We start from the raw sequence: 23,206 nt of genomic DNA on the forward strand, positions 1-23,206 counted from the left end.
TTCATTTGACTCTGTAGAGACACCACTTTGCTATTCATAACTTGTATTGAGTCAGAATTGAGGGAGGAGAGGTGGGCAGTTGATGTGGTCCCTTGGCCCCACCACAATGTCAGGAGAAATGGAGGAAGGCTTCCAGAGCTCTGGGGAGACTCTCTGTGGCAAATATAAGGGAGAACGCAGGATGGGAAGCCATGGAAGAGCCGAGATCTACTTTGTTGGAAGGAATACCCTTAGAACATTTGAATATGAGAGGCAAAATGGTAGGATGGAAAGGCCATGGGATTTGGAGTTAGCTATCTGGATTCAAATCCCAACTCTGCCACATACTTGTGACCTTGGGTAAAGCACTTAACCCATTTACCTCATTTTTCTCAACTGTAAAATGGGGATAATAACAGCATCTCCCTCAAAGAATTGTTAGGGGGGAATTGAATAAGATTATTGTTAAAAGAAAAAAGAAAAAAAAGGTAGGGCTTGTCACACAGCAGACATATGCTTCTTCCCTTCTCTTTTTGGGCCCCATTTTCATTTCCGAAATGAGGTAGTTGAATCCAAAGACCTTCAGGATTCCTTCAAACTCTAAATTTACTCTAAATTAAGTAACCGATGCGGCAGCACGGATGCAGGCCAGTCACCTGATACCTTTGGGTCTCAGTTTCCTTATTTGTAAAATGGGGGAAGGAAGGCACTCTGGAAGCAAGGAGACCAATAAGAATGGAAACCCAGGTTCCTAACACTAAACACCTAGCAGGGGCAGAAGTCTGCAGGGACAGCAGTGAAAGTGTTTGCCAAATAAGCCCAGAGCTCGGAGTCCTGGTTGGCCAATTATTTTTAAGCACCTTGGCATTTAAACAATGAATATAATAGTTAATCCTCTCTTCCTTAAGGCAGTGATTTACAAGACTCCGGTAGAAACAGTGGGGCTTCCCTTTTCAGCAGGAACTGGAGAAGGCTTTAAAACAGCAACTGTAGGCTCGGTGAATGATACAGACATCCCTAGCTCCCACTGCCACCCGGGTGTGCTGAATGACAGAAATGACTAACCCTGGGAGGAAGGCATTAGTCACCTTGGAGATACTGCAAGCCTCTCCAGGCTTCTCACCTCAGAAGGCAAACTCAGGCTTCCTTATTGGAGTCCAACTCAATGGCCAGCTCTCCCAGGAAGCCTTAATGGGAAGGCTCCAGCTCTTGCTTATCAAAATCACACACAATAGCAATGGATGATCTAAATCGTCTCCTGCCAGGAAGGCAGAGGCTAAACTCCCAGCAGCTCTGTGATCCTGAACAAGTCACAGTTTCCTCACCTGTGAAATGGGTATAACAATATGCTAATTGTATCACTTTGTACAAACACAAAGAAAATACTTTGTAAATCTTAGTGAGCTAGGGAAAGTTGCTATAAATCATTGCGTTAATTTGTATCGGTCCCGGGACCTCACACAGAGCAGCAGCGTGGCTGGGGAACTGGGCCCCCTTGCCTCAAACATAAAATTCACATTTCTATTGGGTAGTTAATGCTGTTCCCAATCTGGCTCCAGCCTCTCCTTCCAGACATTTCATCTACCCTCCCTCGCATATTCTCGCCTCCACTCAAACTAATCTGCTAGCTGGAACGGTGTACGGTCCCTCTAGTCCAACCCCCTCCTTTGAAAAATAGGGAAACCGAGGCCCAGTTAGGTGACCTGCCCCAAATCACAAAACAGAGGCAAGCGCCTCAAAGCCCTATGACAAGTCAGAAGAACTGAGGATGGAGATCACGGTCATGAGCTGTGGAGGGATACGGGGCGAGACATCGCAATATGTGCCCGATGAGGAACTTCCAAGGAGACTTGGAGCAAAGGATGCTAAAAGAGAAATGTATGAAGGGAAGAAATTATAGGCTGGTCATGTGACGTGGCTGAGGGAAGGTGGGCAAAGTAAGAGACCCACTGCTCTCCTTGTGACAATATGAGAAACTGAGGAAAGCCTTCTTGCAGGAGCTGATGGGAGAACAAAAAGGAGAGCTGCCCTGGATGGGCAGGAAACTGGCCCATTGACTTGCAGGGGAGCATGGTTCATTTGAGCATCAGGATTCGGAGTAATTATCCTGTTTGGGACTGGGAACTTGAGACAATAACAGGTTCTGTGGGAGGTAAAGGCACACCCTCCTTAACTACACACAATCAGAGGCTGAGGTGTGTGGAAATTCAATTCAAACTGGCAAATATTTATTAATCATCGATTCTGAAACAACCAGAACGTTTCTGCTGGAGTTTGAGGTGGTCACACGAGCCTGAATGGCGTCTCTCTGGCATGCTGGGACTGAGGAGTATGGAGAGAAATAGCAGGTGGATCTTCTATATTGGCTAGAGGAAAGGGGGTCCAAACCAGAGGGTAGAATCCCAACAGATGACCTGGGCTACCCCGGTAAGGCAAGGGTCCTAGGCAAGAGAAGGCCGGCTACTTAAAACAATCTCCCAGCGGCAAAATTCCCAGCTTTTATCTCCTAAAAGGGCCTTCCCCGAGATAAACTCAAATATGCTCAGATAGCAAACTCCTTTGTTGTTTGTTTGTTTTTGTTTTTTTTTTTTTTTTTTTTACCGAAACCGGCCTTAGATCTGGGGATTAGGGAGAGAGAATGGAGAGATGGATGGATAAGGATGAGCAAGAGAGGCTCCGCCTGAGCTTACTGGGGAATGCAGAAAAAGATCCCAAAGCCTGTCCGTTACTAAAGGGAGGCTGTGTCTTCACAAGCTTACCCCTTGCTTCTCCTTGGCGTCCTCCTTGCTCCACTGCACTCAGCCTAATGCTCTTCTCAGCTCCCTTTGATTTCCCAAGTATCCCAGGGTGGGACCAGCACACAGCAGCCGCTCATAGGCTGCTAATATCTTCGGCTGTTTGGGTCATAGGGGCAGAGACTAGGCGAGAACTGGAGGCTCTCTTGGCAACTTCCTCGTTTTCAAGCTGAGGAAGTTTGGCCCATGGTGAGGAAGGGGCTGGGCCGGAGGTCACAGGAGTATTAAGGGGTTAGGAAGGGATGGGAAGGGAGGTCTTCTTACTACAAATCTCACACTCCTCATCCTGTGTCATTTCACTCGTTTTCCATAACGACAACTTAGGGTGAATGACACTTGGCCATTGACCAGCTATCTCAGCCTCTATGTTGCTGTCTTGACCCCTGGGAGGTCAGCAGAGCCCGTGTTCTTATCCCCATTCTACAGATCAAGGCCTAGAATTTCTTTTGACACCTCCTCCAGGGACTACTTCCACATGGCATTCTTTGGACTGGGCGAGCCAGCTGACCTGATCTACTCCAGGAAGGAAGCTGGGGTGGAAGTCAAAGGCCCAGGGTTCAAACCTGTAGAATTATTCCTTTGGACAAGCGATTTGTGCTGTCTGGTGTTAGTTTTTTCTATAAAATTAATATGGATCAGATGAGTTCCGAGACCCTCTCCAGCAATGAATCTATGATCCTGTAACCGGGATGCTTCCTCACAGCTTAGCATGGAGGTTCCTAACCTGCAGATCTAGAACCAAACCTGGAATTCTCCTCCCCACCATTAACTGAGCCCTCACCACCAAAGGCTCCACTCACTGCTCAGGGTGGCCATTCTAGGTGCCTTGTGAGAGAACAGAGCATGCTCTCTAGTCTGGGCTTTTGCTAAAGAGTCCGCAAATGTTACACATTCATGCAAATGAAGTGTTACCTGAATTCATGGAGAGAATCCAGGAGGCTTCCTGACCTAACGAGTTTACCCAGGCAGGCAGCTCCTCGTGGGTGAGAAAGGAGGTGGGGACATCTAGGAAGAGCCAGTGGAGTGAGAATGAAAGAGAGACATTCACAGAGACACAGAGAGAGACAGACACACAGAGACAGACAGACACAGACATAGACACACAAAGACAGACAGACAGAGAGACGAGAGAATGAGGCAGAGAGAGACAGACAGTGAGAGAGGAAGGGTGTGTTCCTTTGTAAATCTATGCATGCGTGTGTATTTATGTGGGAGAGGGAGAAGAGAGAAAATGTTTATGCAAGAGAAAGCATGTGTGTGAAAGAGAAGAGAGAAAATGTATGGATATGTGTGAGAGAGTATTGTGTATAAGGGTACATGTGTGAGAGAAAAATAAAATGTGTGTATAGGAATATGTTTCTATATGAAGGAGTGTGTCTAAGCGTGTAAAAGAAGAGCGTATATGTGTGAATGTGTACATATATATGTAGAATATGTGTATGTGTGTGTATATATATATATATATTTATATATATGAGACAGAAACAAAGTAAATCCCTGGGCAACTGAGGCAAGAGAACTATAAGTGTAAGACAGAACCCCAAGGGGGCTGAGCTGCAGGGATTCTTCCAGGATGACTTGGAAAAAGAATTTTAGTTGAAGGAGACTTCTTTGGGTCAGTCATTTTTCCTCTCGGGGTCTCAGTATTGTCCTCCAAGAAATTTGGCTCTGAGATCCCTTCTCTCTGAAAAACTAGAACCCCATAACCTAGGTCTAGTGATTTAATCTCTCTTCATACAAGGAAGGGGTTTAGATGAGGTGTCCCCTAAGATCCTTCTCAGAGATAACATACAAGGCTAGGAACCCCCATGTCTTCCTCTGAAGAGCCAGGGCAATTTAATAATCAACCATGAAACTCTGAGAAAGACTCTACCAAAGCCAAGGCTCTGGTGCTTATTACATGCTATAATCAACTTAATATTCCTTTCTACAGTCAATGGTCAAGACTTGACTACCACCAAATTGTTTGTCAAATGAGACACAAATGCAAAATATTTTGCAAACTTTAAAGTTTTATATAAATATTATCTATTATTATTAATATTATGAAGAGATGGAGTCTCCACACAAGGAAGACCTGGATTCAAACTGGTTTAAAATCTATCTCAAGAGTGTTGGTCTGAGAATGTGGATATTTAATTATCTCTATAAACCAATATGGCGTAATGATGGGAGACTGAAATGCAGGAATAATTATGGAGAATAGCAACTACCTGTGGATAGATTGAAAGATAGATGGAAAAGTGGATTCAAGTTGACTACAAAAGAGTTCCTGACCTCAAAATATTTACTTTTTACTAGGAATATTATTTGAAAATGAATCTGATAGGAAATAGAGATATCTCTATTATATATAAAAATATATATGTGTATATATATGTATATGTGTATATGTACATACACACATATATACATACACACACATATATGTATATATATATGACCTGCTACAGTCAAGGAAATCTCTAAGGCAAATGGCCACTGGGGGAAAAAGGCTTTGTAAATCTGAAAGTATTATGGAATCATGAGCCCTTGTTATTCCAGAAACCATGGAAGCAAACTTGGAAAATTTAAACAAAAAGGACACAGACTTATAATTCTGGAACTTCTAACACACACACACACACACACACACACACACACACACACACACATTTCATTTTACAGAGGAGCAAACAGATCCAGAAGGGGAAATCATTTGCTATAAGTACTAGGATTTGAATCCTGTTCCTTTGATTTCAAACCCCAAACTATGGCTACTTCATCATGCTGGTAGTAAAACAGCCTGACCAGATGTTGGAAAATTATTTCAAAGTGACTTAAATTTCTTTATAGTGAAAGTCTTGTTCTAAGCTCTAGATAGTCTATAATAAAAAAATACCCAACTAAGGTCTATTTTAAAATCTGTTTTTATTACCTTCATCCTGGACAATGTATGTTTATATTTGGAAATGAAAAGTAAAAAATTATTAATCATTATTACTATTTTTCTTTTAAAATTCAGCATTAAGATAATAAAATATTAACTGTTTAAGAAAAATTTTCATTGTTGTCATTTAATTGTGTCCCGCTCTTTGTGACTCCATTAGGCAGAGATACTGGAGTGGTTGGCCATTTCCTCTCCAGCTCATTTTAAAGATAAGGAGACTGAGGCAGACAGGGTGAAATCACTTGCCCAGGTTCACAGAATTACTGCCCGAGACTGGATTTAAGGCCTGGCCCTCTAACCACCGCACCTACTTTTCTCCCTTGTTTATAAACCACAAGACCATAAATTTAGATAAGGAAATTAAAGCTCAGAGATGGAAAATTACAAACTGATAAATCCTCAATAAGCACTTATTAAGCACTTATGATGAACCATCTACAAAATGAGAATATTCGAACCGAGTGCTCAGTTATTTCATTTGTAACACGAGGAGTCTGCCTGAGACGGCTTCTCCAGTCACTCCTAACTCTATATCTAGGATCCTAGAAGTCACTTGACCTCCAATGTCCTCATCTGTAAAACGAAGAGACTGTGTCCTAGACAGCCTCAAAAATGTCTTCCAGCTCTTGACTCCAAATCCAGATCCGTCCCACTGCCTCTATGCTGAGAAGCTATAAAATGGGAGAAATGCTTTCCTCAAGTGTGGTGCGAGAAATTTGCTTTGATTGTATTTACCTGTCCAAATGAGGTGCTTCTAAAAACCAGGTCATTGCAGACAGAACAATAGGGCAATATAGTCTATCCTATAGCTTAGAACCATCCTAGTCAGAACCATGAATTGCTGCCTTAATTTAACAGATTTCTTAGCTCCAAAAGGCTTTTCTATCATGATATTTGGTACTGTGAGCACTATCGTTGGACGCTTTTATTTTTTGCTAGTGTGGCTCTGGGGTCCTAAAATAATTTTCTTCTAAAAAGGGATCATGGAGACAGAAAACAACAGAATCCTGATGGAAATGGGATAGGAGAGGTCAAGATGGCTGTTTTTTTATCCTTCATTTTCAATGACGTCACGGGATGGCGTCTGGATTCCTGCCTGAAGCTACTTCACCTAAATCCAAACCCAAGAGGTCAAAGTAGAAGAAATCTCTCATAGAGAAGAGGCTGCAACTGGAGAAGCCGGTTCAGTTCTCAAGGGACTGAGTGTTTGTGACTACACCACATTCAGGAAAGAATTTGGTGGAAACTCAGAAAAAAGGACTTCCAGGAAAATGGAAAACAGTTGGTCAAAACAGAGCTTTAGGATGGCTTCTTTTATTGTATAACCCAATATATCCCAGTTCCCATCCTGGATTTTTGATTGGTAAGAATTTGCCAAATCTAGCCTAACCCAGACCTACCATACAACCCCACCTTCTTCATCCCTGACAGAGTAAGCACCTACAATAAATACATTTTCTTTCATTCAGTTACTCATTCATTAAATATAAAAACATAAAAAAAAAACCTCTTCCCTCCAAAATATAGGAAAATGGAGATTTACATCTTTTAAAACCATAGAGGAAAATGAATAAGCAAGCATGAGATAGAAATTATAAAAGTCAAAGTAGATCGATGCATATAGAATAACAACAACGTTATGGATGGGGAAATCTTTATATCAAATATTCAGTGGTATTAATATCTTTTTAAATAAAGCTTTTTATTTTCAAAACACGTGCACGAATAATTTGACAACACTGACCCTGACATAGCCTTGTGTTTCAGATTTTCTCCTCCTTCCTCCTACCCCCTCCCCTAGATGAGCAATCAATGCAATATATGTTCAACATGTTAAAATATATGTTAAATCCAATATGTATAAACATATTATACAATTCTTTGCTGCACAAGAGAAATCAGATCAAAAAAAGAAAGTAAATGAATAAGAAAACAAAATGCAAGCGAACAGCATAAAAAAGAGTGGGAATGCTAAGTTGTGATCCACCCTCAGTTCCCACAGGCCTCTCTCTGGGTGTAGACGGCTCTCTTTATCACAAGATCATTGGGCCTGGCCTCATTCATCTCATTGTTGGATAGAGTCACCTTCATCAGAATTGATCATTGTATAATATTGATGTTGACATGTACAATGATCTCCTGATTCTGCTCATTTCACTTAGCATCAGTTCCTCCAAGTCTCTCTGGCTTCTCTAAAATCATCTTCCTGATCATTTCTTATAAAACAATAATATTCCATAACATTCATGTAAGTGGTATTAATATCTTGACTACAATTCATTCTTTTTTTTGCAAAGATGGAAGACTATGAATAAGAAACACTGCATATGCTGTCAGATTATAGATTAATTTTGCCACAATGTTCTTTTTTCCCTTTTTAAAAATTCTTTATTTAAAAAGATGGCTTCCCAAGGAGGGGAGAAAGGGAGAATGTAATTGGCACAAACAAATGTGACATAAAAATAAAAGATAGCAATACAAATTTAAAAAATAAAAATGTAGCCTACGTCCTTCCTTTCTGTTAGCAAACGGTAAACTACAAATTTGTAAGTTAGCTTGTACTATCGGTCCTGTTTCCTGTAGCTTTGCTTAACTATTTCTATAGGAAGGCATTATTATGAAGGGTTGTTTGTTGGGAAGTGACCGATGTGTCATTTTTAAATTCCACTGTCTTAGGTCTTGGTGGAAAATTGATGACCTGCTAGTCCCTACTGGGGAGTATGGATCCAGAAGACTTTTCTGTCAGGTTGTGAGCACCATCACTGGATCCCTATGTTTCTTGCTAGTGCGGCTTTGGAGTCCTGAAATCATTTCCTTCTCCTAGAAAAGAATAACGGAAACCACTCTCGGCAAACAACCACAAAACCCTAATGGAGATGGAATGGGAGAGGTCAAAGTTGTTCTTTTCAAAGAGAACCACTGACATCATGGGGTGATGTCTTGACTCCTGCATGAAACTCAGATCCGAGAGGACAAGGTAAAAGAAGAACTGTCTCAGAGGAAGAAACTGAAAGTGGAGAAGTCAAGCCACCAAGGTGATCTTAGTACAGACATCCTTAACATCTCTTAAAAAGAACCCAGTGAGGGCAACTAGTTAGTGCAGTGGATAGAGCCCCAGCCCCGAAGTCAGGAGGACCTGACTTCAAATCTGGCCTCAGACACTTAACACTTCCTGGCTGTGTGACCCCGGGCAAGTCACTTACCCCCAATTGCCTCAGGGGAAAAAAAAAGAACCCAGTGGTCCCAGCAGAGGTGTAAATCAAGTGTTAATGCCATATCTGTTGTCCGCTCAATTTTTCCCCCTTAATCAAATACTTTTTTTTGGGGGGGGGAGGTAATCTACTAGCAATGCATCTCAAGAAAGATTGTGCAAAGTTTTAAGTTCTTCAAAATTTTTTTACATTAGGTTATCTCATTTAATCCTCACTGCCAGGTACAGTGCTTTAGATAGCAATACCCCCATTTCACTAATGAGGAGACCAGCTAAGAAAGTTCGCTCACCCTGTTCAGGACCACCTAAGGTAGAATTTGAAGCCAATAACTGGGAGCAGGGTGGGTGCCCATCCATCAGTCAGTGATGAACTGTGCACAGGCACTGTGCTAATAATTGCTGGGGATACAAAGAAAGGCAAAAACAAAACCTGTTCTTATTCACATTCTATGAAAGGTCTGAGTTGCAAATTAGATGCAAGGTCCCATGGTCCTTAGGGAGCAGGGGCAAAGCAGGTAAATACATCATTGTTAATGCCATTTCTACCACTAAAAACATATCAGTTTCTAGGATAGAATCACTTGAGCCAATTTCCTCAGCTGTGAAATGGGAACAATACCTGAATTATTTACCTCATGGAGTTACTGTAAAGAAATTGCTCCCACTCAAGAAGTTATCATTAGTATGCTTTTGCTGTCCCTCCTTGAAAGACCCATGTTTCGCTACTAAAGGCCATACTTGCTTCCATCACTGGGAGGTGGAAAGTAACAGCATGAGACAAGCAGAACCTTGTGTTCCTGGGGTGAGCTCTGCCAACCCAATCTCATTTGTGATCCCGGAGATCCCCCAAGAATATGCTGACATGGGCAGGACCAGCACGGAGCAATTCAGGGCTCGTGGCGAGTCAATCTTGTGACCTCCTCACCACCAACATTTACAGGTGGGTGAAATCACATTTAAATAAAGAGCAAAGGAAACCCTGACCACAGGAGGTAGATCTCCCGAGAGAGTCACAGATTTAGAGCAGGATAAGATCTAGTCCAGCAGCTGAGTGATACAATAAATAGAGCTCTGGGCCTGAGGGAGGAAAACCTGAGTTCAAATTTGACCATAGATATTTATTAGCAGTGTGACCCTGAACAAATTTGACAGTTTCCTCTTCTGCAAAATGAGCTGGAGGAGAAAATGACAAATTGTTTCAGGATTTTTGTCAAGAAAACCCCAAATGGGGCAGCAGAGAATGGGACACAAACAAGAGCCTCGATCCAACTGTCTCATTTTTGGTCCAGAGAAGGAGCAAGACTCAGGAACATAGGTCTGAGTGAAAAGGAACCATCCAGGTGAAGATGTCAAATACAAAAAAGCAGATTAAAAAGTCATTGGGAAATATTTAACAATATAAGTAAAATCACAAGAAGACACATGACACTACCTTTTAGAACTAATTTACTCTGAAGCTTCAGGGACTCTTCTCTGGGATTAATGGCCCCATTTTTTATTTAAGTTTGACTCCACAGAGCCCCCTTCCCCTTTCATTCCACAGAATGAGAAACTGAGGCCCAAAGAGATTCACAGATTTCAAGTTGGGGATTATTGACTCTAAAACATTGATTTCAGAATGGCTTAGAAAGCCTAGCTACTTTGCTCAGGGTCCCACACCTACTAAGCAGGAGATCCAGGATCAAACAGGGAGGCAGCCGAGATCCCAGGAACAAAAGAGGGAAAGGGAGGCAGGGCTTCCTCTCAGCCAATGACATGCACCAGCGGAGCCCCAAGTGCTATTGTGGATACAAAGGCGGCAGGAGTCTCTTCTAGAATTACAGCACCTCGGAGGCCAGCCTGTGCCCTCCCACACCAGCCCAGAGAACAGGTTCCTGGCCTCTCACTGGCAAGATTCTTAAGCATTTTGTCGAATTAACCACAACAATTAACATTTAGATCGTGCTTTACCGCCCACAAAAGACTTTACATCATCTTGTTTGGGCCAAAAAAAAATCACTCTGGGAAGTGGGCGCTTTGAGTGGTCAGCATCCCCATAAAGGGACACCAAGAGAAGGAAATCGATTCTCAGGAAAGTTGTCATTTGGCCAAGATCACACAGCTGCTCAGAGTTAGGAGTGAAATTTGAATCCAGCTCTTCCTCACTCCAGAATCTAGGACTCCATTTACCTCATCACACTGCTTTCTCAAGTCCTGGACTAAGCTTCTTGGGCTTCAGAACTATGATCCTATGTCTTTTGTTACTTTGATTCCCTCATTTTAGAGAAACTGAGGCCGAATAGACTAAAAGGTTTCTAAAATCTTTTCCCAGAGGCAGGAAAACCTGTATATGAACACATATTTGTGTACACTTACTAGCTAAATAACCTTGGAGAAGTCACGTAATCTCTGTCTGCCTCAGGTTTCTCAACTGTAAAATAGGGATAATAACCACACCTATCTCACAAGGTTGTAAAGATCAAATGAGATAATATTTGTAAAGTATTTAGTGCCTGGTATGCAGTAGGCACTATATAAATGTTTATTGCATTCTCCTGCTAGTTAGAAATCTAGGATCCTAAGTCTCATCATCATCATCATCACCACCACCACCAATTGGTCTCAGTTTCCCGTTCTGCACAAAATGAGACGCTTGCACTACATCATCTGTAAAGTCCTATCCAGTCTACCCCCAACACCACACAGAGATGATGACCAGTTTCTCAGGATTTGCCCCAAAGGAGTGTAAACTCTTGCAGGTTTTATCTGCTTGGCAAAATGGCAAGTATGTGCTCAGTGACAACACAGAGACGGCCAGTGTCTGTCATCCAAGGACCAAGGAGAAGCTCCTTATCAGGGGTTTTAGGAAGAGAAGTTTTTCTGTCTCTTGTGAATCTCCCTAGATTAAAGAATTATCACTGGAGTGCGGGGAATGGTCACACACGAATGCAATCATAGACTCTCACGACACTGCCCTCTGTGCTTATTAGGAGTCCTCCCTTTTGAACCTCCCACCCCAAGAGAAGTCCTAATTTCCACGAAAGCCCAGACCAGATCCAGCAGATGTATTCTTCATTATTCGTATTATTATATTAGTATATTATTCTTAATTATTTTTATTAGGTACTTTCCTGTGCACAAGCTATAGCTCTCCAACAGGGAGTAACCTCCTTGAGGGTATATCCCTATTTCCTACCTAGCACAGTCAGTGCTTGATATATAGATGGCGCATAATATTTGTTTTTTTTTAATAGCTTTTAATTTTCAAAATACATGCAAAGATAGTTTTCAACATGCACCTTTGCAAAACCTCATGTTCCAAGTTTCTCTCTCCCTTTCCCCCACCCCTCCAAGTAATCCAATATATGTTAAGCAACACATAATATTTGTTGAACATCGAGCAGGTTTGTCCAATGGCCCCATATGGAGGTTAGCCAGGCAGTTAGTTCTATGGGTAGTTTACAGATAAGGAAAAGGCGGCGCGGGTGACTTGTAAAAAGTCACACTGGGCACTGGGGAAAGGACAAAGATACAGAAGGCTTTGTCTTCACGTGTTTAATAGAGGCTTGTTGACTGACTGCGGGACCTTATGATCCAGCAGAGGAGAAGCAGTTGGACTCTTAAGAGAACTGGGAGAGGTTTTATTTTTAATGCTAATAGCCATCATCCAAGAAGTAGCAGAAGAGAAGCTAAGGGCCAATGTAGGCAGCCATTTTATTTATTATCCTATATTTACTAATGACTCAGTCTATATAAGAAAATTCCCAAGAGGAAGTTTGGCATTTCCTTATCTTTCTACCATATTTATGACGAAACAAGAAGGCTCCACCAGAAAGTCATTCCCGATTAACCTTTCCCAGCTCTGACCACTTTCATATACTATACAGTATATACACTGTGAGCCATTTGCCCTTGTTGACATTACTCTGTATGAATTAAGTCACTGTGGTTTTGCTCCTGTTTATTTTTCTGCCCCTCCCTGGGTGAGTTTTCCCAATTTCTTTGGCATCTGCCATCTCTCACAATCCTCTACACAAAGCAGACTCCTTAAGTTTTGACTGGCAGACAACACTTTTAACACCTGCCTTAAAAAAAAAAAAATCCGGATTCCCAGACCCTCAACTCTGGACACCATAAGGTCTGTTAAGTAAACAAGTCAAAATCGTGGGTGGAGAACTGGAAGGGCCATTGGAAATCATTTAGGACAATCCTCAGATGTTTTTCAGATGAGGAAACTGAGGCCGGGAGACTAGGTGACTTCTCCTAAAGTAGCAGGACTGGAACTGAAGCTCAATCCCCCTCACCAGAAGAGCTGCTATTTCCATGAACCCCTGACCAAGCAAAGAGGACTTCCTCCCCTCCTTGGTGCCATTTCCATGATTCTGGCATAAAGTCGGCGAGGTACCCATGGAGTCCTTTTATTAGTCCCAATCCCGGCATCCTCCCCAGGGTCCGGGAGTCGCTCCTGCCCACGTGAATCCTTGTCCGAGGATGGTCCCTGTCACCCCCGCGGGCAGAGGAGAAGCCAACTGGCAGATCCCTGGCCGGCTCTGGGGTAGGAAGAGTTCCCGAATCCAGAGCGGCTCCTCTCCTCCCTCCCCCACTCTCGCAGGCAGAGAAGCCGCCGGGAGCCGCCGGTCAGACAGCGTGTCAGGGAACCTTCCTGCACCTGAGGACTTCAGGGCTACAAACGCTCCACGTACCGCGTCTAGTCTGGCTCGATTCCAGCTCCACAAAGCGGGTCCCAAGAGGGCGCTGGACCTGGCCGGGGTCACCCAGGTGCTAAGCCGGGTCTCGGAACCCGAATCCCGAGCTCCTCCCCGGCTTTAGCCCACCCGGCGCGGGCGCCGAAGCTCGAGAGCAGCTCTTCCTTCACACCTCCCAAGTCGCTCCTCTTTCGGGGAGGGGGTGGACAGAAGGGAGCAGGATCCTGGAAAGACCTCCTCCCCCCACGCGCGAACCCCCGCCCACACACACACTTATGCGCGCGGACCTCCCTCCCCCCCGCAACGGGCTCTCGCCCGCCCTTTCTCAGCCCTGGGGGAGCTGGGCTTCCCTCTCCCGCGAGCCCCCGCGCCCCTCCCCCCGCGGCCGCCCCGCACTCACTATCTCGGCCACGATGAGGATCCCGGGCAGGGTGCGCAGGAACTCCTTGTCGTAGGCGAAGCTGCTGCTGCTGGTGGAGAAGTTTTCGGTGAAGGAGCTGGCGGTGGTGGTGACCGTGTGCGAGCGCGAGCGCTGCGGATCCTCCATCTTCGGCGGCTCGGGCGCCCCCAGCCCTGGCCTCGGCCGCCCCCTCGCTCTGCGCACCGGGAGGGTGGGCGCGCGGCCCGGCGCCCCGGAGACCGGCACCGGGGGCCTGGAGGGTGGCTGCGGCGGGGAAGAGCGGCAGCGGCAGCAGCGGCAGCAGAAGTGGAAGGAGGAGGAGGAGGAGAAGGAGAGGGAGGAGGCGAGGGCGGGAGGAGGAAGGCAGCAGAGCCCCACGCGGAGGTAGGGGCCCGGGAGTAGCAGCCCGGCCGCGCCAGCCAGCCCCCGGCTAAAGGGGCGGGGAGGGGGGCGGGGAGGGGGAAGGGGCCGGCCCGGGCCCGCCCCGCGGGGGAGCCGGCGGGCAGCCGGGCTGGGCAGCCGCTTCTGTCACCTGTTACTGGGGAGAGCGCCCAGGTGCGGGGGAGGAGCTGCGCGAGCCTGCGGCAGCTGGACGCACTGACGGACCGACAGACAGACGGACTGCTCGCGGCGGCAGGCCGCACGCAGCTGCAGCGGAAGGGGCTGCGCCCCCCACCTCCGAGGAGCTCCCCTCGCAAACTTTTCTCCGGGGCTTCGAAAGCTACCTGCGCTTATTTCCATCTGGGGCTGGGAGGATCTGCCGCTCTGAGATTCAGGCTCGTCCTTATTGGTCAGCTAAAACACCCCCCCCCACCCCCCATTTTACAGATCAGGAAAAGTGAGGCCCGGAAAGTGACTTGCTTAAGTTCACCCCTGTGGTAAGTAACAGAAGTGGCATTTAAACCCAGATCTTCTGACTTTAGAGATACCACATGGTATCTGCTTCGTCATAATAAAAGTTATAAGGGAATTTAGAGATTATTTTTACATCTGGGGAAACCAAGGCTCGGGCAGAAACAACACAAAAAGACTATGACGGAACTAGAACTCATAACAGAATTTAGAGGCACAGGCACATTAGCTTTTCATCTTATATCAGGGGAAACTGAGGCTCAGTAAAGGGAAGCGATTTAGGATTACAAGAACAAACCGCCAAGCCCCTGGGACTGGAAGAAATCTAGAGAGCCAAGTGCCATTTCCGCCACTGTCCCTTAGCTGAGTCTCAGTTTCTTCGTCTGTAAAGGAGACATGCTGCCTCCTACTTGTTGGATCGAGTAGTTGTTAGGATCGAATGAATCAGTTTGTGAAGCGCTTTGTGGATTAGATTAGGCTATCAAGCTATTTATTATTCAGCCCTTAAAGTTGGAATTCGAACTCAGGTGTCTGATGGGTATTGGGTCAAGGGGCAAAGAATCATAGATTTGAAGTGGGCAGGGACTTTAGAAGCCATCTAGTTTAGTCTCTTTTACAGATTAGGAACTAAGGTCCATTAAAATGAAATGACTTTTCTAAGATCACACAGGTAGGAAGCACAGAGTCCATTTTAGATAATAAGGCACAAAGTGGGCACAGGAGGCACAAGTCAAAGAATATCAGATCTCCCAGGGCTCCAATGGGAGGGAAAAGGCTAACAGGAGGACCCCCAAACTTCCAATCACCAGACTAAGCAGAAGTAGCTCCTTGCAGCTTGGTAATTAGCTGGCTGCTCTGTTCTGGCCTGAAAGGCAGGTGTGTGCCTGCAAAGAGAGATCGTCTGGGTTCTCATTGGCAGCCCCACCCCCACTCCCATTGGTCAGCCCCATCATTTCCTGCCCCTCCTGTTAGAAACAATATAAGGAACTTATTTAATCTCTTTCCTCTCGCAGTAATGGATTTCCAAGAGATGTCTTTGTAGCCCTCCCAGTCATTCTGCTAAACCCTGTCATAAAAGTCTACTGTTATTAGCTTTAAAGTTTACAAAACATAGATATATGGTGGCATTTAAAACTGACAGCAACCCTGTGTAGAATTGATCACATTATTATTCCCATTCGTCAGATGAGGAAATCAAGGCTCAAGATGAATGAAAATGTCTTATAAATGCCAGTTCTGGTTTGTTTATTGTTATTAATAGTAATAGTACTATTGTACTAGTTACACTAGTTAATCTATGTCAGAGCCAAAATTCTCAATCAGATTTTCCAGCTCCAAGAATTCCAAGCGCCCTTCTTCTGCTCCATAGTCTCTCCCAGTGGCTCTGAGACACAGAGTTATAACAAGCTATTTTTTTGTTAGGTATGGGTCGTTGAAAGTTCACTGAACTTGAGGTCAAAATTCCCAGATTCCAGGTTTAGGGCTGATAATTACTAGATTTGATGCTATGAGTAAGTCCCAGTCTCTCACCTCGGATTCCTTGCCTAGAGAATTCTTCACTGGGTTACTTTATAATGAGATAAAAATGTTCTGCAAACTAGGAGGCCACTGTAGATTTAGGATCTCAGACTGAGAACTTGCAGGAGTGCCAGAGGTCACCTAATCTACCTCTCCCCCAATTATACAGCTGACTAAGCCAGCTCAGAGAGGTTAAGCACTTTGCCCTGGATAATACAGTATGTGGCAGAGGCAGAATTAGTTTCTCAAATGTTGAACCATTCTTGTCTTCCTAGTAAAAATCATGTTATCTAGTGTAACACATGTTATCTTCAGTAAATTGCTGTATTCTGTTTGGCTCGATTTTATTTACAATTTTAATCAATATTTATTAATGATAATGCCCAATAGTTCTCCTTCTGTGTTTTATCCTTTCCTGGTTTGGGTATTAGGTCTTTGTCTCATCAAAGATGTCTGTTGGGATGCTAATTGCCTAATTTTTTAGAATAATTTCTGTGGCCTTTGTATGAATTGTCTTTAAAAGTAGATAGAATTTCCCAGGGAATCCACCAGAACCTGGAGTTTTCTTTTGATGGTTCCTCCAAATCTAGTTCTAGTCTGTGTTTTCTGACATTAAATTACTTGCATCCTCTAGTTGGGGTTCTATTAATTTGGGTTTTTAAAAATATTTTTGGTCCTATTTCTTTTGTATTCTCTTTTTTGTTAATACATGACAAGTTCTAACTTTTTAAATTTTTTCTGGTTTTGTCATTTTCACTCTATTTTTTTTTTATGTTATTGATTTGATTTTCTTTTCTCTCGGAGCCAGGATCTGAACTCAGGTTCTTTGGCTCCAAATTCAGCATCCTTTCCATTTGTAGTATTTGAAGCAGTGGGGCAGAGACTCTGTGACTTAACGCTGATTGGATGATATGGCCACACAGCCACATAGGATGTGTTACAGGCAGGTCTCTAACTCAGGTCTGACTGGCTTCAAGGCTATGTTTTATTCACTATGTTATGATGCATTTTGATATGTATTGATATAAGGTATTATTATTTCACATTTTCCCATTACCCTGAAGGTAAAATACTTTTAAAAAGAAAATATTGTTCTTTTGGATTTTTTTTTCAAGTAGATTTGAGTTTTTAAAAACTTTGTTTAGAAGAAAAAATACAGACCCTGAAGTCAGAGGACCTACCTAAATCTGAACCCCAACTCAGTCACTACCTGTGTGGCCTTGTGTCAATCATGTTATCCTTGGGCCTCAGTTTCCTCATCTGTAAAATGAGGATTTTTGCACTCAGTTGTCTTTAAGGTCCCTTTCAGCTAGAGACCTGGGATCTTAATTTTTCACCAGACTTTTTTGAAGCCCTCCCTTCCCTTCCCTAGCTTTCCTCTGCTTTGTTCCATGCTAATGAGTGCACACACAGGGGAATCAGATTTTAGCAAGAAACTCTAGCAAGTAGGAGGGAAATAATCCTCCACCAACAATAAAATGGGTTCAAGAGGTCTGGCTGATCTCCCAAAGTGAGCCTGGACTGAGAGGAGAGAGACAGGGACAAAGGAGAGAGGAGAGAGGAAAACTGGGGAGGGAGTGAAAGAGAGAGAAAGAGAGGAAGGAGGGAGGAAGATGGAAGGTGCCACAGAGAGAATGAGAGGAAATGAAAAGGGGGGAGGGAGAGAGTTGGGGGAAGGGAGAAAGAGAAAGAAATTTAAAAAGAGACAGAGAAAGGTAGAGAGATACAGGGAAAAGAAAGAGAGAAAAGGAAGTAGAGTTGGGGAAGGAAAGAGGAGAGAGACAGAGATGGGGACACAGAGACTAAGAAACGGAATGCAAAGAAAACCAATGGATTAAGTCAAGGGAAACACTCCTAGTAATTAATAAGATTCCTCACCCACCTGGGGCTCATGGGAAGTGAGATAGAGACCATTTGTCAGGGGGAAAACGGGGGCAAATTGAATGACATTTCCAAGGCTACTGAGAATTAGACCCGGATCATCTGCCTCCAGAGTCAGAGCTTCCCATTTATTATAATTTATTATAACACAAAGTAAAACAACTCAATTTAAGAAGCATTGAGGATAATAGATTTAGAATTGAAAGAGATCTTAGAAACAATGGTGTCCACCTCATCCCCATTTTACAGATGAACAAACTGAGACCTAGAAATAGTAAGAGACTTACTCAAACCCATGTGGGCAATGAGAATTTGAACCAGAATTTTTTGGCTTCTACTTCACTGCCCATGAGCCCCAGCTGGATGAGGAGTCTTACTAAATTACTAGAAGTATCTCACTTGATTTAATCCATTGGTTTTCTTCCCTCTTGGTCTCTGTCTCTGTCTTTCTCCATCTCTGTCTGCCTCTCTCTCCCTACTCCTTCCCTCTCCCTTCTCCAGGCCCCCCAGTCTCTACCTCCCTTTCTCTCTTTGACCCTGTATCTCTGTCCCTGTCTTTCCTCTGTTTCTGTGTCCTCCAATTTCAAATTCAACCCTCTGCACATGGTTGCTTAAGTGCTTGTTATTTTATTAATCTTTCTTCATTCAAAGAAAAAAAAAGACAGAGATGATTTCATGATGAGAGAAGGCTTGGCCCAAATCCTGAAGGAAGGATGTGATTCGTGTGAATGGATAAAAACTGTGGGAGGATATTCCAGGCTGAGAGATGAGCGGGAGGGAAAGCCTAGAAATCCTCATGCTTAGAATGCCCTCATTCTGCCTCTAAGAGTGTCTTGTTACTTTTAAGGTTCACATCAAGCCTCCCCTGGTTCTCCTAATTATTAAGGAAGGATGTGGAGGATGTGTTCAAGAAGGACAACCCCTCCAGTAGGAGGACTGCCCATCTACCTTTGATGTCCACCTGATTCACCCAACTCTCTCACTTATGGCTCCAAGAAGCTGTAGGAGACCCAGCAGCCATAACTGAGCTTAGGTAGGGCTTCTGACTTCAGGATCTGTGTTTCTCTTCTAAATAAACTTCAAATTTACTTGAAAAAAAATCCAAAAGAGCAATGTCCATGTGGACTATTTGTGTCCAACCTGTGGCAGAGCATTTTGAGCTCATATTAGTCTGATCAGTCACAGTCAAACATACTGCAAATCAGCTCTAGCAAAGTGACGTCACTTTGGTTCTCTTTGAGAACAAAGGACAGTCACCAACTAGTTATTAACACATTTCCAAATTACTTGCTATTTACTTGTTCTTTACTGTACATTTATTCTATACGAATCTCTATCCTTTTTGTGTTCCCCTAATGGAATCAAAGCTCTCTGAGAGAAGTATTCTTTTGGAAGTTTTGTCTTTCTATTCCCAGTGCCTAGCACAGTGTTGGGCATATAGTAGGTGTGTAATAAATGCTTTTTTAAACAAATGAATGAGTCCAGGGACATGGAAGAGGATGCCCTTATTTCCATGGCCTTTTCAATCTTTCCAATTTATTGAATGACATTTTTCCTCATCTCTTCTCCTATGAAGGATCCCCCCAAAAAAATCTTTCCAAGGTTCATTAATTCAGAATGCCTGTTCTTTTTTCCTCTTCTTCCTCCACTTTATTTACTGGGATCATAAAAGGAACATGTGGACTTAGGGCCAATGGGTTTGAGCTCCATTTGCCTGCCCTTAGGATCTTTATCTAGGTGCCCTTTAGCAAAGGCAAAGGAGTAAAGTGGTGGGTCCAAAGGATCCCTGGGAATTTCTATTCAGGCATAAGTCACACAGAGGCAGGTTGGGGGCTACTGTAAGAGGGAATGCCTAACCCTTAGAACTCTCCCCAGGTGGGATATGACTTTCCTTCCTGGAGATGTTTAAACATAGGTTGGACAACCACTTGTTGGGCTATCGTAAAAAGAATTCTCAATTAGGATTGGTTGGGACTTGATGGTCACCTGGTATTCCTTCCAGCTTGAAGAATTTGAGGTTCTGTGAAGCCATATCTAAATAGAAACTGAGAAGAGAAGCAGGATCGGGCAGGGCAAAAACTCTGGATTTGAAGCCAATTTTTTTTTTTTTGTCACTTACTGCTTGGCCAAGTGACTTGATCTTCCTCAGTTTCAAGTTCTTCTAGTAAATGAGAGGAGTTGTGTTACACGACCTGAGATCCTTCCCAGGTTGACATCCATGTTCTCATGTGATTTTTTGATATCCAGATCCTTCTTTCCTTTCCAGCCTTCTATCTGACTCAGATCTGACAACACAGACCCGCTTGCCTTTCCTAAAAAAGGGCACTCCATCTCCCATCTCCATGCCTTTGCATTTCCTATCTCCCACATCTGGAATGTGCCCCCTGGTTTCCTTCAAGACTCAGCTAAATCCTACTGTATGTGGGGAGCACTCTCTAGTTTCCCCTCCTCAACTTCCACTCTCCAAGTGCTTCCCCTTTGAGATTACCTTCCACTCTTCCATTTACCCTGCCTCTCTCTTGGAATACATAGTTGTTAGTATGTTCCCTCTCTCAACAGAACGTGAGCACAGGGGATGTTTCTGCCTTTCCTTGGAACCTTGGTGATTAACAACAAATTGTCTGTTGACTGACAGGTTGTCAAGGAGTCATACAGCCTCTGCTTGGAAACTTCTAGGGAGGTCATAGTTTTCCTTCCATTGGAGGGCTTCAAACAAAAGCTGGATGAATAACGTTCCATCTTAGAAGGGTTCCTGGGTCAGATAGAGATTGAATCAGATGACCTTTGAGGTCCCATCCAAGTCGAGACTCTGATTATCTGCTCCCAAATGGCCACTCCCTCTCTCCCTTGTGAGCTCCTCAGCATTCAGCTCTAGGGGGATGGCAGCACCTTCTGGGCTCCCCACATCTTTGCCTACCGACTTGAAATTCCAGCTGGCTCCAATTAGCTGCCCCCCTGCTAGAAGATAATTTCCAGCTCAAAGGATGCCTCCAAAGGTGGGAAGCCTTGCCTGCCTTTGAAAATATCCAAGTAATTCATTTTAAGCCAATGCTTTCAACCGCTTGCCTGCAGACAGAGGAAGAGCTCCTCACTGAGGCAAACAGACCTGCTGTGGTCAGAAGTCTGTTCTTTAGTGGGTTAAATGTTCACTAACCAGGAGAGAGCAAGAAAACCCAATTATTATGAACCGAATTTTAATAAGGCCTCCTAGAGATTCGTGTGGCCAGCCTAACGCTGTGGAGAAGATGCAGATTTGGAACTCCCCCTCCTCCTTCCTTCCTTCCTTTTTTAAAAGGAAAATTTAGAGAGAAATAACACCCACCACAAGGTCTTTTAATACCTTACTAAAGGAATAGAACTCCAGCCTCACTGCTATTGACTGAAGAAATCGCATGAACTCCGGGAGAGTTATTGAGAAACTCCTTGCTTGGGCTGGCCAAGCTTTAAGTTGCCAAAAGAATTTTTAAAAATACATAGAAGGAAAAAAGATTAAAAGAGGATACAAACAGGGTGATGTTGTTACTACTTTCTTAAATTTATTATGTAAAAATCCTAATGTATGTGTAACAAGTTTATCTACAATCCTTTTTTTAGTTTTTGCTTTTATGTGTTTTTTTTGGGGGGGGGCGGGGACAGATGAGGCAGTATGGGTGAAGTGACTTAATCAGGTCACACAGCTAGTAAGTGTCTGAGGCTACATTTGAATGCAGGTCCTCCTGACTCTGGGGCTGGTGATTATGCATTATGGCGCCACCTAGTGCCCCCTTTTGTCTTTTCAAATGTTTGTGTTGGTGATTTGATCAAAGAGGTAATAATGGGAGTGGGAGAGAGTGACAGCCGAAGCCTGGGTCCTCACCCCATTTTGCATCTTGTGTCCTCCTAGAGAAGGAAGCCCATGGACTTCTTTTCAGAAGGATTACAAAGTAAACCAATTAGAATGAAAGATAGTGATTAAAATGCTAAAAAAAAAAAAAAAAGAGTTTGTGAACTTGAGGTTAAGAACACCCAGTGTCATGGAAGGAGCATTGATTCTAGCATCCAAAGACAGATTCAATCTAATACTACTTGTAGAGCTTCCAGGGAGTCAACGCCACTCTGCCTCAGTTTCCTCATCTGTAAGATGAATATAATGGACTTTGGCTTCCAAAGTCACTTCTTTCTCTAATCTATGAGCCTAATAAACATATACATACAGAGATAGCAATAAAGAGCAAAAGAGAGATAGATACATGTGGAGATAGAGGCATAAGGAGTTTATAAGAAGAAAGAAAATTAAAAATAAGAGAGAATTCCCCCATCTCAGGCTGACTTTAGGATACTTTCTCAAGGGAATAAAAGAGCCACCCAACCTGATAAATGACTGGAAGGTACTTAAGCCTATTTTCCCCCCTTTTCGTAGAACATCCAAGGACATCTGAGGACACAGCAAGGATGTCAGAGAACAGAGACATTGAAGGAAATGCTGCAGGAGTGGCCGGAAACAAACTGAGTAAACAGGGTGCGACATCTCCCCTGCAGCTGGAGCAAACAGGATTGGAGTTGGGAGATGACAGCTGGAGACAGTCATGGAAGGCCAGAGGAACTGCTTTCCAGGGTACTGAAAGTGCCAATTGAGTCACTGTCAAAAGTCCTTGAAAGATCTTGCAGAATTTGATAAAATCCAACACCCATTCCTATTTAAAAAAAACTTTTGGAATAAATGGACTTTTCCTTAAAATAATCAGTAGCATCTATTTAAAATCATCAGCAAGTGTCATATGGAATGGGGACAAACTAGAACCATTTCCAATAAGATCAGGGGTGAAACAAAGTGACCCACTGTCACCATTACTATTCAATATTGTATTAGAAATGCTAGCTTTGGCAATAAGAGAAGAAAAAGAGATGAAAGGAATTAGAGTGGATAATGAGGAAACCAAATTTTCACTCTTTGCAGATGATATGATGGCATACTTA

The 23,206-nt window shown here is 43.6% G+C and overlaps 1 protein-coding gene and 1 long non-coding RNA gene across 2 annotated transcripts in view; one reads left to right on the forward strand and one right to left on the reverse strand.

Moving 5' to 3' along the window:
* Positions 1-14,232, reverse strand: part of CMTM8 (CKLF like MARVEL transmembrane domain containing 8) — a 64,342-nt gene extending 50,110 nt beyond the window's left edge. The window contains exon 1 of the mRNA XM_052000223.1: positions 14,000-14,232. Coding sequence (XP_051856183.1) covers positions 14,000-14,146 — 147 coding nt within the window. The 5' untranslated portion in view covers positions 14,147-14,232. The remainder of the gene's footprint in view (positions 1-13,999) is intronic.
* A 294-nt stretch (positions 14,233-14,526) lies between these two features.
* Positions 14,527-22,970, forward strand: LOC127564008 (uncharacterized). Its single transcript, XR_007954167.1, has 2 exons — positions 14,527-14,877; positions 22,650-22,970. It is a non-coding gene; the product is annotated as an uncharacterized LOC127564008 (long non-coding RNA).
* Positions 22,971-23,206: the final 236 nt, after the last annotated feature.

This window comes from Antechinus flavipes, chromosome 5 (assembly GCF_016432865.1).
Source record: "Antechinus flavipes isolate AdamAnt ecotype Samford, QLD, Australia chromosome 5, AdamAnt_v2, whole genome shotgun sequence".
NCBI lineage: Eukaryota > Metazoa > Chordata > Mammalia > Dasyuromorphia > Dasyuridae > Antechinus > Antechinus flavipes.